This window comes from Grampus griseus (genome assembly GCF_964374135.1).
Source record: "Grampus griseus genome assembly, chromosome: 9".
NCBI classification, from domain to species: domain Eukaryota; kingdom Metazoa; phylum Chordata; class Mammalia; order Artiodactyla; family Delphinidae; genus Grampus; species Grampus griseus.
Window position 1 is genome coordinate 43,789,147 of NC_139003.1, and position 15,776 is coordinate 43,804,922.

General features: G+C 40.2%; 1 protein-coding gene across 1 annotated transcript in view; it reads left to right on the forward strand.

Annotated features, from left to right (window-relative positions):
* Positions 1-4,026: 4,026 nt before the first annotated feature.
* NT5C3A (5'-nucleotidase, cytosolic IIIA) overlaps positions 4,027-15,776 on the forward strand; it is a 41,042-nt gene continuing 29,292 nt past the window's right edge. The window contains exon 1 of the mRNA XM_082662125.1: positions 4,027-4,247. Within this exon, the coding sequence (XP_082518251.1) occupies positions 4,110-4,247 (138 nt within the window). The 5' untranslated portion in view covers positions 4,027-4,109. The remainder of the gene's footprint in view (positions 4,248-15,776) is intronic.

Genomic DNA, 15,776 nt, shown 5'->3' on the forward strand with positions numbered 1-15,776 from the left:
GCCCATTGTGAGGACTTTAGCTTTTACTATGAGTGGAGTGGGGAACCATTGGAGGGTTTTGAGCAAAGGGGTGATATGATTTGATGTACTGTGCAAAGGATCACTATGGATACCATGTATGGAACAGACTGTGAAGGAGCATGGATAGATTTTGGAGGGAAATTTTTTTAGAAGGCTACTGCAGTAATCCAGTCGAGAGATGATGGTAGAATAGACCAAAATGGTCGAAGTGGAGGTGAGAAGTTGTCTGATTCTGGATGTATTTTGGATCCAGATGGTGTGTTTGAGAGAGAGGTCAAGGATGACTCCAAAGTTTTGACTCGAGTAACTGTACAGACGAAATTCTATTATTGAGACGGAGAATACAGTGAGTAGCAGAAGTTAGGAAGGAAGGTATAATGAGTTCAGCTTTGTACACGTCAATTAGACATGTCAATTAGACATCTCAGTGGAGGTTCCAAATAAAAAATCGGATATACCTGTGCAGGATGCAGCTCTGGGAAAGAGAGTAATCAGAATATACATGATACTTAAAGTCATAAAAACAGAAGGAGATCTCTTAGTGACTGAGGTATAGAGAAATGAAGAGGCAAAAGGACTGGGCTCTAGGGTGCTGTAGAGGTCAGGGAGAAGAGGAGTCACCAGAATACTGAACAGGGGCATCTAAGGAGATCAAAGGAAAACCAGGAATGTTATCTGGAAGGAAGTGGGAAAAAAAAGTGTATCTAGGGAATTCCCTAGCAGTCCAGTGGTTAGGACTTTGCACTTTCACTGCCGAGGGCACAGGTTCAATCCCTGGTCAGGAAACTAAGATCCCGCAAGTGGTGCGGCCAAAAAAAAAAAATAATAATACAAAATAAATATAATACCATTGTGACCTATTTTTGTTTAAAGTGTATCTAGAAACAGGGAGTAACCAGCTATATCAAATGCTGCTGATCCACCATAAATAATGAAGACTTGGGGGCACAAGCTCCATTTGGAGTCACAGCCAAGGACAGAAATCAATAGGCTAACCAACAAGTAAGTGATCCTTTGCACACAGTCTGCAGGAGCCAGTTCAAAAAGAGTCTCAAGGAGATAAAATAGGAAGGGAAGATCTGCCCAACATCTGAAGAGGTCTTACTGTCCGCTCATGCGGACAGAAGAGAAAACCTCATGCGCCCTGCCTAGAGAACATATAAAACACCCAAGCAGTGGTGCAAGAGAATTTTTTTTCTTCATTCAAGGCTATTGAATGATAGATACAAAATCAAAATGTTTAGATAAGAGACATGGCTTCTGTTTGAATTTAAATAACTTCAAACAAGAAGTAATTGTATCAGGTAAAAATAGCTGTAATGTGACAAAGGCCTTGAACACCTTCGTTAGTGAAAAAATTCTGTCAAGTTGCTAGAATGAAGAGAAAAATGTCTCCATTAAGCAAAACTAACTTTCCAACATTGTCTATATCAAACTGTAATTTCCCATGGACTTCAAACATAAAACTTGGGCTTCCCTGGTGGCGCAGTGGTTAAGAGTCCGCCTGCCGATGCAGGGGACGCAGGTTCGTGCCCCAGTCCGGGAAGATCCTACATGCCGCGGAGCGGCTGGGCCCATGAGCCATGGCCGCTGAGCCTGTGCGTCTGGAGCCTGTGCGTCTGGAGCCTGTGCTCCGCAGCGGGAGAGGCTGCAACAGTGAGAGGCCCAGTACCGAAAAAAAAAAAAAAGCCATAAAACTGAACAGCTATTTCTGTTGACAAAATAACATTGGCAAACTCTAATTCCTTCTTGTTTCTCCTGTTCTATCAATTCTCTTTAGCCACCCCTCCCTCCATTTGTGAGCTCCTTAAAGTCTCTTAAAGCCCCCCAATCACAACTTAGTTCCTTGCTACTGAAAGTGTAGTGCCCAGATGAGGAGCATCAGCAACACCCAAGAGCTTGTTAGAAATGTGGAATCTTGGCCTCACCCCAAAAAACATCCCCAGGTGGTTCACATTCACCCCAACATTTGAGAAGCACTGGTTGAAGTGACACTTGATTGCCTTAGGTGGATGTTTCTTTATAGCAGGACTTCCCTCTTCTTTTTCCTAGGACCTCTGCCAAGTTCCAGGGCATGAAAAAGACCATTACTTTCTAATCAAAGAGCTTTAATAGCTAAGAGGTGTCCAAAATCATTTGGTTTTTTCCTTTTGCAGGATAAGAAAGCAAAGCCTAGAGATATGACATTATTCCTCTAAGCACAGCTAATGGCAGAAGCTAGCTTCTGCCTGCTTTCTTCCTGCTCTTTAGTTTCTTGTATGCTGTCACCATCCCACAACTTAATATCCAAAGAAATGAGAGAGCAGGTGTCAGTGGTGTATTTTTAGTTTTGCTTTCCGTTGTTTTAATTTTTAACAGGAGTGTTAGTGTGAGGCGATCTTAAACCCACATCCAACAAATGGCTCTTCCTCACAAGAACACTACTTAACTACTTCAAACCAAGGCCAAGCCAATTATCCTATCAGAGCGAAGTGTAAGGTCATGCATAGCAAAATTCATAAATTTACATCAAATTCCTGCATCTTTTTCCCATGGTTCCTGCTGTCCCAAGTGGCATCATCTATCACTGTAGACAATAATTTACTGAAAAACAAAGATTTACATACTTAAAAAGTTAAAAACAACAAGAGAGAAACCAAACATATGGACTGATATTAGCCACCATGTGTTTCCCAGTTCTGCAAAAGGCATTCATGCACCCAGTGGTTAATTCCAGACTTGTTTTCTTACCAGATGCCTGCTCAGGTGAGCTCTATCCCACCTTTCTACGAACTCTCCACAAATTTCCCTTTAAGCAGAACACCTGCCAGGGTCCCTGGGCTGGAATAACTAGAGCAAGAGCAGAGGATGCAGAGAAAACAACCCTTACTGCTCCCTCTTATTCTCCTGCTCCAACTTCTTCCATGTCCCGGGCAAAGAGAGCACCTCACCAAGTAGCATCACAGAGTTGGCGTGATTTCCCCCCCACAAGTAGTTCCACTGCATCCCCTTCCTGTCATCCCCAGAGAAAAGCAGAGGAAACTGCATCCGTCCCTTGAAAGAGACCAGGAAGGTGAGAACAAGTCCTGCTACTCACAAAGAGAAAATGATGGAAGAGGTGATGACTGACTGAGATGTAGGAGAAAAAGGACGAACACCTACTTGTTCCAGCCTAACTTCAAGCCACCTTTGTTGTGTTGTCATAGCAAGTTTTTATGTGTGTGGCATAAAACGCATAACGTAAAATTTACCAACATAACAATTTTTAAAGGTACAATACAGTAGTATATAGGCACATAGTTTAGCAGCGGATAGGGTTCCAATTCTCCACATCCTCACCAACACTTTTAATTTTGTTTTTTTGACAATGGTTGTCCTAACTTGTGTGAGGTGATATGTCACTGTGGGTTTGATTCGCATTTTCCTGATTTGTGATATCGAGTATCTTTTCGTAAGCTTCTTGACCAATTGTCTATTTGAGGCTTTTGCCTATTTTTTAATAGGGTTGTTTTTTGTTATTGACATAATTTTTTAACATAATCTGGATACTAACCCCTTATCAGATAAACGGTTTGCAAATATTTTCTCACATTCTGTAGGTCACCTTTTTACTCCCTTGTTTTCTTAGCTGCACCCTGCAGTCTGTCACAGCACTTTACAGCCAAGCTACTGCGCAAGTCAGATAGCTGAGCCCGGATGCCTTCTGGGAGTTGTAGTCCTGAGCGTCAGAGGCGGGTGGAAGGCAGAGGATATTTTCTGAGTGATGGTTAGAATCAGATTTCTACTGGGCGGGGCTGGAATGAACCACTGCCTGGTCATCATTAGCAGAGAGAGAGAGAATTAATTCCAAGTCCCCTTTTCTGTCCTCAGTCTCTCGGACCCAGGTTCTGAGAAGATCCGCTTCCCCACCTTCGCCGCCCACGCAGGCTAGTCCCTCCTCCTCGCTCCGGCTTCCCGCCGCTGGGCGCTCGTGGGTGGGGCTTTCCTGGGGGCGGGGCTCATGCAAGCAGGGCGGGGCGTCGGGGCTTCTTCACTGGCTGGCGTTTCCGAGGCCCGCAGCCACCTAGCGACCTCTTTTCTTGGAACGCGAGGCGCGGGAGGTCCCGTCCATGGACCGATCCGCGGTGGCGAGGGTGGGCGCGGTAGCGAGCGCCAGCGTGTGCGCCGTCGTGGCGGGGGCGGTGTTGGCCCAGTACATTTTCACCTTGAAGAGAAAGACGGGCCGGAAGACCAAGATCATCGAGATGGTGAGTATGGGGGCTCGTCGCTACGGAGCGCTTAGGGGGCCGCGGGTGGTCCGTCCGGCCTCGCCTTCACATGCCGACCGCTGCTGGAATGAGAGGGGCCCACAGGGGAGCCGTTCGCCCCGCGTGCGGCCACCCCGCGGCCAGGTGACCTGGTTTGGACCTTCGACGGTGGCGCTCGGCTTCCCATGGGCTTTGTTATGTCTCCATTTGAAACAAAAAGGCAGCAAAATAGGTGATTCGGAAACAAGCTGCCTCCCGCTGCAAAAACCCGTTTTATCGAGAAATAAATGGACGTTTCTGGGCAGATTTCTCCTTCCCTCATCCCGCGTCAAACTGTTGCAACAATCCCATTCTGATGAGGGGTTTTTTTTTTTTGCATCGTGGGTAGGATGAGTTCGATTATGACAAGGTGTAACTTCTCAGTGGTTAATTAAAGGAATGCCAGTTAACCCAGCTGGAGTTCAAAGTAGTTTATTTTGTATTTGAATGTTATTCCTTCTTGTCTCAAACTGCCGGGATGTACCTTCGTGTTCATTTTTTCTCCGCAAGCCTCTTACATAACGTTTTAGAAATTTATTTCCAATTTTATTGTAAGACAGTGTTTGAAGAATTCCTCTTGAGGTACATTATAAGCAATATTTTCTCCAAAGTTGGGGATGTTTTTAGGTTTTTGTTTTTTAATTAGAGCCCACTCGTCAAGACAGTTTTCTCAGTGAGTTGCATTCTAATATACTTCCTGGAGTGAAGAATCCCGTATATACTCCGGATGAGGTACTACACGCGTGAACTTCTGGGGTCAAGTATTTTTGACAAGTCAGTTGACAGTTTACCGCTGTACTAAATAATATCATTTTAGGTTCATATTAGAATACTTAGCCCAATCATATGTTCTAATTGATCAAAGAAACTTTTTGTCCCGTTGTTTGCTATTGGCCCTAGGTTGAATACAGAAATATTTTTCCATAATTAAAAAAAAAATGTTAATTCCCACATATCTCATATGCCAATAGTTTTGTTTATCGGTAGGGTTAAATTAGTCTTAGATTATTATTACGTAGTCTTTCTCCATCTCTGTACTCATAGCAGCAAATGTTTTCATCTCAAAAATTTCATTTTGTTTATGTTGCTGTCCTGCATAGAAAACTTCGATGGCTTCCTTTTGTTCCAAACCAAAAATGTATAATACAAATGTGGGGAAGAAACCCACAATGCCATACCTTCTTGTATGTACTTATACTGTGGATTAGTCTATCACTTCTCCTCGAAACCAGGTAGAGGTAAAAATCAATGCTTTCACAAAATCCACAATGAAGCCATTATAAGAACAGTTTGCCATCTTTGTGAAAATAATTAAGGCCCATTGTTTGTAGTATAGAAATCAGTCAATCTTTATATATACATAATGTTATATTAATTCAGGCATAGGGACAAGTAGTCTTGTGGCTACAGCATCATATACAGATGTGTATTTGTTTTTGTTTTTTAATTTATTTATTTTTGGCTGCGTTGGGTCTTCGTTGCTGCGCGCGGGCTTTCTCTAGTTGCGGTGAGCAGGGGCTACTCTTGGTTGTGGTGCCCAGGCTTCTCATTGTGGTGGCTTCTCTTGTTGCGGAGCATGGGCTCTAGGGAGGGTGGGCTTCAGTAGTTGTGGCACGTGGGCTCAGTAGTTGTGGCTCGCAAGCTCTAGGGCGCAGGCTCAGTAGTTGTGGCACACGGGCTTAGTTGCTCCGCAGCATGTGGGATCTTCCTGGACCAGGGATCGAGCCCCTGTCCCCTGCATTGGTAGGCGGATTCTTAAATTTATTTATTTTATATTTATTTTTGGCTGTGTTGGGTCTTCGTTTCTGTGCGAGGGCTTTCTCCAGTTGCGGAGAGCAGGGGCCACTCTTCATCGCGGTGCGCGGGCCTCTCACTGTCGCGGCCTCTCCCATTGCGGAACACAGGCTCCAGACGTGCAGGCTCAGTAGTTGTGGCTCATGGGCATAGCCACTCCACGACATGTGGGATCTTTCCGGACCGGGGCATGAACCCTGGTCCCCTGCATTGGCAGGCGGATTCTTAACCACTGCACCATCAGGGAAGCCCAGTAGGGGGATTCTTAACTACTGTGACACCAGGAAGCCACAGATGTGTATTTGGAAGGAAGAGATGGGGAATGTGGGCAAAGAGGCCAAATTGTAAAGGAATCTTGTAAAGCCATTCTAAAGGCTTTGCCTATAGGGGGCCATGAAAGGGTTTTAAACAGGATAGTTGCATGTTCAAAACTATATTTTATACAGATCACTTAGACAAGATAGGGTGAAAGCGGAGAGCCTGGAAAGAAGGAAATAATTTAGGAGGTTGTTGGCAGTATTCATTGTGAAAGATGATTAGGGTCTAGACTAGGAGACAAGCGATCAGAGGATAAACATTGCAGAGGTAAAATCAGCAGGACTTAGTGGCACTACAAATTCTGGACTCATACAAACCTAGCTTTGAATGTAGGCTTTCTCATTTATCAAGCTGTGTGATCTTGGGAAAGTTATTTAACTCCTCTGAGTCTGTTTCTTCATCTATTAATTGGAAGATGGTAATACTACCTATTTCATGGGATAGTTGTGAAGATTACATGAAATAACACAGTGGACATAATTGCTATCATTTGTGAGCTTATCATTATTTATGATCATTAAATAAAGAGATTAATCACAGGGGTGGGGGGGGTTACAAGCTAAATGGTGATACTGGCTACATTATTAGCCAAGATAGAAAGGGGGAAAGAAAGAGGAGGCAGGGACAATGTGGAACAATAAGTTCACTTTGTCCTGTTTAGCCAAGTAGAAATGTCCATAAATTAGTTAAAATAAGTAAAATGCTTAGAAAAGCATTTGTTGCCATATATTGGCCCATAGTAATATATAGTATATACATTACCTGTTACTATTAGCAACAGCAGCTGAAAATGTAGTGCTGGAGTTGCGAAGATAAACTGGGACTAGAAACTACTTTCTCAAGTGTCTAGCCTCTTGGCAGTAAATAGTGGAAATGATAATAATTTCTCACCCATAACTTTGCAGCAAAATGAAAAAAGAAAACTTGAGAATACTGACATATAGTGGATGTTCAGTAAAGAAAACAGAGATCTCAGAGATGGGGTAACAGGACATGTTTCCAAAAGAAGGGGCAGAGGCAGAAGTGTCAGTCTGCACAGATCAAAAATTAACTGAAAGCCTTGTGGGTTGGACAGCCACTAGAAGAACAATGGAGTGAAGAAGACCAGAAAGTGATTGTTGAGTACAAAAATACTTGTGCCGTCGGTGTATGTTTGGTTTGGTTTTGGTTCTGAATGGTTGGCACGTGACCATGTTGGCAGGCAGGATGGCAGTGAAAAACGAGTGCTTAAAGAAGTGAGAGAGGAGGAAGGGAGTTCCCTCGTGGTCCAGTGGTTAGCACTCGGCTGCCATGGTCTAGGTTCAGTACCTGGTTGGGGAAATAAGATCTCCCAAGCCCCACAGCTTGGCCAAAAAAAATGAGAGAGGGGGAGAGGGAAAATCAAGCTGAGTTCTAGAGGAGATAGGAAGGTAGGGCATAGAGAACACAGGTGGACAGATGCCTTTTTAAAGGAATAAGGAACATCCCTCTCTCTAAGAGTGAATAGTAGCCCCTCGCTATCCATGGGGGATTGGTTCCAGGACCCGCCTGGATACCAAAGTCCAAGGATGCTCAAGACCCTTTTATAAAATGCTTTAGTATTTACTTATAACCTATACACAACCTCCTATATACTTTAAATCATCTCTAGATTATCTCTAATACCTAATACAATGTAAATGGTATGTAAATAGTTGTAAATACAATGTAAGTGCTATGTAAATTGTTGCCAGTAAGCAGCAAATTCAAGTTTTGCTTTTTGGAACTTTCTGGAATTTTTTTCCCCCACATATTTTCAGCCCTTTGTTGGTTGAATCGCTGATGTGGAACTGACAGATATGAATGGCCGACTGTACTACTCACTGATTTATAGCATCCGTTTATTTCTGCATATTTTAATTTACATTATGTCTTATTTTCAGCCCTGCACTGTCTCTACTTACTTTCTTCTTTACTTCTGTTCAGTTGACTTAATTTCTCCTACTAAATGGCACCTCTTTCCAATTTTTATATATCAACTGTTTTCTCTTTTGTTTCTTTTGTATTACCAGAATATATTCTGGTTTTACTTTTTACCAGCAGATTACCTATTTTTCTCCAATAGAAAACTAATGACAAAAAAAGATGAGATGGTTTAATCTTATTCAGTTCTTCTCATATCCTTTATTAAAGGTACAAACTTCGTTATAAGATAAATAAGTACTAGGGTTATAATGTACAACATAATGACTATAGCTAATACTGCTGTAGGATATATAGGAAGGCTGCTAAGAGATTAAATCCTAAAAGTTCTCATCACAAACAGAGACTTTTTTTTTTGGCTTTCTTATTGTATCTATATGAGATGATGGATGCTAAGTAAACTTACTGCGAAATCATTTCACAATATGTGTATTTAAAATCATTATGCTGTATACCTTAAATTTATACAGTGACATATGTATATGTATATATTGTATAAATACAATTTATGTATATTTATAGAGTTATATCTCTATAAATTTAGGGGTGGGGAATTCTCCCAAGGTGGAAGTATCTAACAAATGAAATAAAATGGAAGCACAAAACCAGAACTAATGTATAGTCTCAACACTATTCCCTAAAGAGCAACAAAGAGGGTGGAAATTATTTGGACAGCAGGAATAGGAGGGATGGAACTGTCACTGGAAGTTCCCCAACCAGTTAAAATTGTCATTTTTAATTTAAACACATCTCAAGTACTTATGGCTTCCTTGTGAACATCAGGAGTTATTCCTTAAATAGCTGGTGCTGTTTTTGAAACTTCAGTGTGTTTCCTTCCTGGAGATAAACTTCTAACAAAAACTTCTTCCTTTCTTCTAAAGATAATATCAAACGTTTTCTGGGTACTATTCTAAGTGGAAAGCCGACTATTGAGTCTATATTTAGATATATTTAGAAAAGGGAGGGGGGGAACCAAGATTCAAACAGCTGCTTTAGTGGATCAGCACTATCACATAGGCTTTTAAAATATTTCTATAACTCAACTTTCATCTAATTTATATCAGTACAGAAATTTATGACCTTTTAGCACCTGTTTTGAGTTCTTGATTTGTTCTGTGAAGCATATTCCCTGAACTCCTGTGGCATTTCCTGATGATTTCTCATAATTTAGCAATTTATGTACTCTTATATTGTTTACTGTAATGTATATTCTTGAAGAGTCTGGATTGGTGCATAGTTCTTTGTCACCCTTTTTTATTAATTGTACTTGACTAAGAGAAACAGAGACCCCAAATCAGTGGCTTTATTAAACAGTTCAGATTTTATTTTTTTATTGTAACGAGAAGTCCAAAAAATAGGCAGTTGCTGGTGTTAATTAGAGGGTACAAGGATATGAAGAGGTCTTTGAAATGTCCTTGGCTTTTCTCATGGTCACAAGATGGCTGTTGTAGTCCTGGCCAACATCTCCATCTTCCAGGCAGCAGAAAGGAGGAGGCAGGGAGGAGAATGCTTATTTAATAAGCAAAACTTTCTTCTTGCATGTCACTGGAGGGAACAGTATCGTATGGTCATCCTAACTGTAAGTGAAGCTGAGGAATTTTTTTTTTTTTTGATCGAGCAACTTGCCACCCTCTGACAAAATTGAGATTCTATTAGTAAGAAGAAGAGGAGGGTGTGTATTAGGTAATTACCGGTCTACCATACCACAGCACAGTGCCCGTTCTTTTTTCATATCATTGACTATTCAGTAAATATTCAATACTTAATCAAATGAAAACACCTGTATATAATATAATATTACCAGTGGTCAGTAGGCTGGTAGAAAAATAGAGCATTCCAACTATTCCAAGTATTTGGTAATACAGCAGTAGAGAATACAGATTCTGAATAGCTTTGATCTTCTGTCCACCCCAAGAGTAAAGATTTATTCATTCACACCTGAAATATCTAGATCTTAAACAACTCCTGCACATGACCACTGCCATCATACATGCTAATGAGATTTAGAAGCTAATCTCCCAAATATGTCACAACTAGCTTAAAAGCTAAAGTCCTAACAGTACTTCTAGAATGAATGAATATAAATGTCTTGAGAGAGATCAACAGAAGGCTTTGTGGAGTTCAAAGGAACAGGAGATGACATTGGGTAATGTTTGATGTATGTGGTGGTATTTGAGGGGTAGCAATCATGATTAGTCCAATTTGAATAAAATATATTGTCAAATAAGGAAAATACATTAAAATCTTAACTTTGGCAAAGAAAATATCCAAGGTTATCTTGAATCTCCAAATTTGGAAGTATGGAAATGTTTCTACCAGGCATATGACTTTGTCTTTTCAAAGCACATTTGTCATGTTTCCTGTGTGTTATCCTTAAGCAGCAAGTTAACCACATTTTCAACTTCAGTGAAAAGTGTGATCTCTTATCTAGCGAGGCATTTTTATATTAGCTATAATAGTTCCTGAAAAAGTTTTAGCTTTACAAATTTTTTTTTGCTTATTCCTTTTGTTGTGAATTCATTTACATGACAGACAGCCACCCTTGAACCAGATACTAATATTTTTAATTTATTCAAGAATTTTGCTTTCTGGCTAAAAGCTGTCATATCCTTAGATCCTTTTACTTTCTTCATTTAACAAGCTCCCCCCCCACCCTACCCCACCCCATGATTCTGAGGCTTGCAAAAGTTTGAGAACCATTGAAGTAAACTATTCAAATACTTGCCTTCAGCAAAATTACAAATTTTACAAGTCACAAGACTTCCAAGTCTTGTGCTCACAAATAGTGAAAATTGGGGCTGCCAGAAATTACTGTGTGAAGAAGAGAAAGCAGAGTGATGAGGATGTAGAAAAATGGGCACTTTCATTTACTCTGGAGGTGGTATACATTGGTTAAATAAATAACAGTGCATGGTTAAATTATGGTGCATTTGTATAATAAAATATTGTGCAGCTTTGGAAACAAAAAAGTAAATCTGCATGAGTTAACATTTTAAAAAGCTCAAACGAGTTGGTCAAGAGGCACATGAAAAGCTGCTCAACATCACTAATTATTAGAGAAATGCAAATCAAAACTACAATGAGGTATCACCTCGCACCAGTTAGAATGGGCATCATCAGAAAATCTACAAACAACAAATGCTGGAGAGGAAGTGGAGAAAAGGGAACCCTCTTGTGCTGTTGGTAGGAATGTAAATTGATACAGCCACTATGAAGAACAGTATGGACTCCTTAAAAAACTAAAAATAGAATTACCATATTACCCAGCAATCCCACTACTGGGCATATACCCAGAGAAAACCATAATTCAAAAAGACACATGCACCCCAATGTTCATTGCAGCACTATTTACAATAGCCAGGTCATGGAAGCAACCTAAATGCCCATCAACAGACAAATAGATAAAGAAGATGTGGTGCATATATACAGTGGAATATTACTCAGCCATAAAAAGGAACAAAATTGGGTCATTTGTAGAGACATGGATTGATCTAGAGATTGTCATACCGAGTGAAGGAAGTCAGAGAAAAACAAATATTGTATATTAATGCATATATGTGGAATCTAGAAAAATGGTACAGATGAACCAGTTTGCAGGGCAGAAATAGAGACACAGATGTAGAGAACAAACGTATGGACACCAAGGGGGGAGAGCGGTTGGGGGGTGGTGGTGGTGGTGTGATGAATTGGGCGATTGGGACTGACGTGTATATACTGATGTGTATAAAATGGATGACTAATAAGAACCTGCTGTATAAAAACTAAATAAATAAAATAAAATTTTAAAAAAACAAAAGCTCAAATGAGGGGGAAAATAGCAAGTTGGAGGACAGTTGTGGTTCCAAAAGAGATACATGTATATGCTTGTTATTGGAAATTCTTGAAAAACTATATTAGAAGCTGTTTATAGTTGTTGCTGATGAGAGTCAAACTTGGGAGAATGAGACTGTGGAGGAAGCCTTCAACTTTTTCATCCTTTAATGTTTCATACTGTTTGAAAGAACATGAGCATGTATTTTATATATTTTTAAAAACTGGTTAGTTAAAAGAAATAACATTATAAAAAGTGTGTTGGGACCACATTGTAGAAGCATCTTTATTATCAGGTGTTTATAATTAATTTGCTAAAGAGCCTTTGAGTTTGTTTTTCTAAAATAAATAAGATCTGGAATGCATTTTAGTATGAATAACCTGGTAGCTGAGGTACACTGAATCAGCATTACTAGGACCAGGAGGAGAGAAGTATAGGGGAGGAGAAAATAATTTTACCTCCACCTTTCTAAATTCTCCACTGGGGACCCCATAACAAGACAAACTAACAAGAGAAAAACAAACGGAAGTTCATTAACCTGTACACATGGGCGATACCAGGGGAAAATGAGTAACTTCTGGATGCCTTAGAATTATACCATCTAAAGCTAAAGACAAAAGAACTGTGTGGGAGCCTGTTAAGAGTTGCGACAGAAGAGGAGTATGGCAAGCCTGACCTAGGGTTGATACACAAATTTAAGTGCATTCTCCATTAATATGTTTCTTGTGCTTACTCATCTTCTCTTCCTGGTACAAAGGGAGACACACAAATGGAGATGTCCTTCATAAATGTAAATTTCCATTACAAAAAGGTAATTTCTACTCTGTTTTCAGAGCTTCTCTTGTGTCTGCTGTTTCTTTGAAATAATCATCTCGAAATAATCTTTATGCCAAAGAGGTACACCTTGGGGTGGCAAACCTGCCACTCTGGATGAGCAGGAATTAAAATAAGCCTGAAGTAAAGAGAATGACTATGCTCTCTAGACTGCTGTGGGAGCAGTTCAAAGAGGAGGACAGAAAGAGGATTGCAGAGGTGAAATCTACAGGATTTGAAAGGGAGCAGAATTTGTAACTCCAAAATATGCCTCCGTGGCATTAAGGATTATTTTAGGCTGATTATTTTTTTAAAAAAAACAGCTGACACAAGAGAAACTCTGAAAAGCAAGTTACCCTTTGATAAGAACAATTTACACTTATAAGGGAAATCTCCATTTGTAGGGGTGTCTACCTCTCTCTGTCAGAAAGAGGGCAACAACTGAATATATATATATTATATAAGACCTCTTAAAGGTCTTAACTCCACATTGACAACCGTACCCTTATTTACTGAGCTTTGCCTGAAAACCTGGCTTTCCCCTGCCCAGCATCTTTTGTCTTTAGCTAGAGATGGTATTTAAGGCGATGACTTGGGCCATTTTGAGAGTTAACTCAGTTTTCCTGGGTATCGCTCATGTATACAGGAAGTATACTGTATATGTTATTCAACTTGTTTTTCTCAATCTGTCTTTTATTACAGCAGAGTCTCAGCCAGGAACCTAGAAGGATAGAGGGAAAATCACTTTCCCTCCCCCACAGATTTTATAATTTTGCCAAGTGTTTTGGGTTATCCTTAATTTTTCACAGCAGTTTGAATGTTCCCTATAATTTATGTTAAATCATTTCCATATATTCCTATTTTACTTGTTTTTAAAATTATTATTAAATTAATAATAATGTATTAATAATTATTATTAAATTAATAAGCATACAGAGGGACTTCCCTGGTGGTGCAGTGGTTAAGAATCCTCCTGCCAATTCAGGGGACATGGGTTCGAGCCCTGGTCCAGGAAGATCCCACATGCCGTGGAGCAGCTAAGCCCGTGTGCCACAACTATTGAGCTTGCGCACCACAACTACTGAAGCCCATGTGCCTAGAGCCCGTGCTCCGCCACAAGGGAAGCCACTGCAAGGAGAAGCCCGCGCACCGCAACGAAGAGTAGCCCCCGCTCGCCGCAACTAGAGAAAACCTGTGCACAGCAACAAAGACCCAACACAGCCAAAAATAAATAAATAAATATATTAAAAAAAAAATACAGAGAATCTGAAATCCTATTTTAATCTTTATTCTTCTTTTAATTATAGGTTGTAATTTATATCTTCATGTAATAACTAATTTGAAATCTAATGTCATGAACCTTTCCTGATAGGTTTTCACCCTTTAAAAAAACAGCCATCAGGGAAATTATACAATCCTGTTTTTCTGTCAGCAGGTGGCAGACTTCTCGCTCTGCTATGGCATGGTGCTACATTTCTAAACTATTTACCTTCCTTATTAATGCATTTTTATGTTTACCATCTATTTCTTAAACCTGAAGGGGAGGAGAATATGCCAACACAAAATGTGCCATTTTGGCATGTGGATTATTTGGTGCTGAAGGCAGTCAAGACTCAGCAGACTCAGGAAAGGCTTTTTGCCTCCTCCTGAACTGCCTAAAAATTTAGAAAGGGGTCCTGTACCAGGAAGACAGCTATTACCAGAGATCACATTTTTCATCTGAGAGACTTATCTGCATAGCAGGACAAATGTTTGTTTACCAAACGTTTGCTCTTCCCCTCTTCTGTGAATTGCCTTCCTCCCCTTTAAAGCCCCAGACTCCTACTTCTTTCTCCTTAGCTCAGTATGGTATGTAAGCCTCAATTGCCTGGCTGTCTTTGGGTCTCATATCTTTGTGGGAGCTCTTGTAGGTATGAAGAAATTTTTTTCTGTGAATCTGTCTTTTTAGTACGGGGGATCTCAGGCAAGAATCTAGAAGGATAGAGAGAAAATTTTTTTCCTCTCCTAAAAACCATTAACCTATGAAATTTAAACCAAGTATGACAGTATTCTGCCATTATAGATGTAAATGCCATTTGTCTACTTTTTTCCAACATATGTTCTTCATTTTCAAGGTGCTAATAGATTACAAAGTTGTTTAGCAGTTGATTGGAGGGTTACTTAATTTGTTTGGCAAGTTCCTGCTTATAATTAGGTGGAAGTAGACGGTCAGAGGTTTAACATGATGTGGGTTCCTGCAACATCCTTCCTGCCTCTGTTGTATCTCCTCTGAAGCCTTGTCGTGGCACAGCCCTTTCATTTACCTTACCTCAAATGTCCCACTCAGAGTCTGGGTTCCGAATACACCATCAAAAAAATCATCATGTTATTATACAGTCAGTCTTCCCCCATGAACAGTTTGTCAGTTTATCTTGATTTCTCTGTCAGTCACACCATTAGCATTCTAGCGTTCTCATTCTCTAAGGGAATGAGACACTTTGATAGAGGGAGATAGGAAAAGTTTGAGAACCTAACCTAGCTTTGCAGCATAGTGAAATGTTGCAAAAAAGAAACCCACTGAAGTTCCCTAAGATAAAAGGGGGCTACACTGCATTAGAACTAGAAAACAATTAGAAACCAATTTGCACTTGGTTAATTTGGCACTGCCTTGTTATCTTGTAACCAGGGAAAAGGAACTAAAACATTGAGGTATCTACTTATGTCCAAGTGTGCCCTGCATGCTTACCTAATTTAATCATTAAAGCACAGTACAGCTGGTAATTATTGTAATTTTCTATCAACTTGCTTTGGAACTTAGCTAATAAATAGCAGAG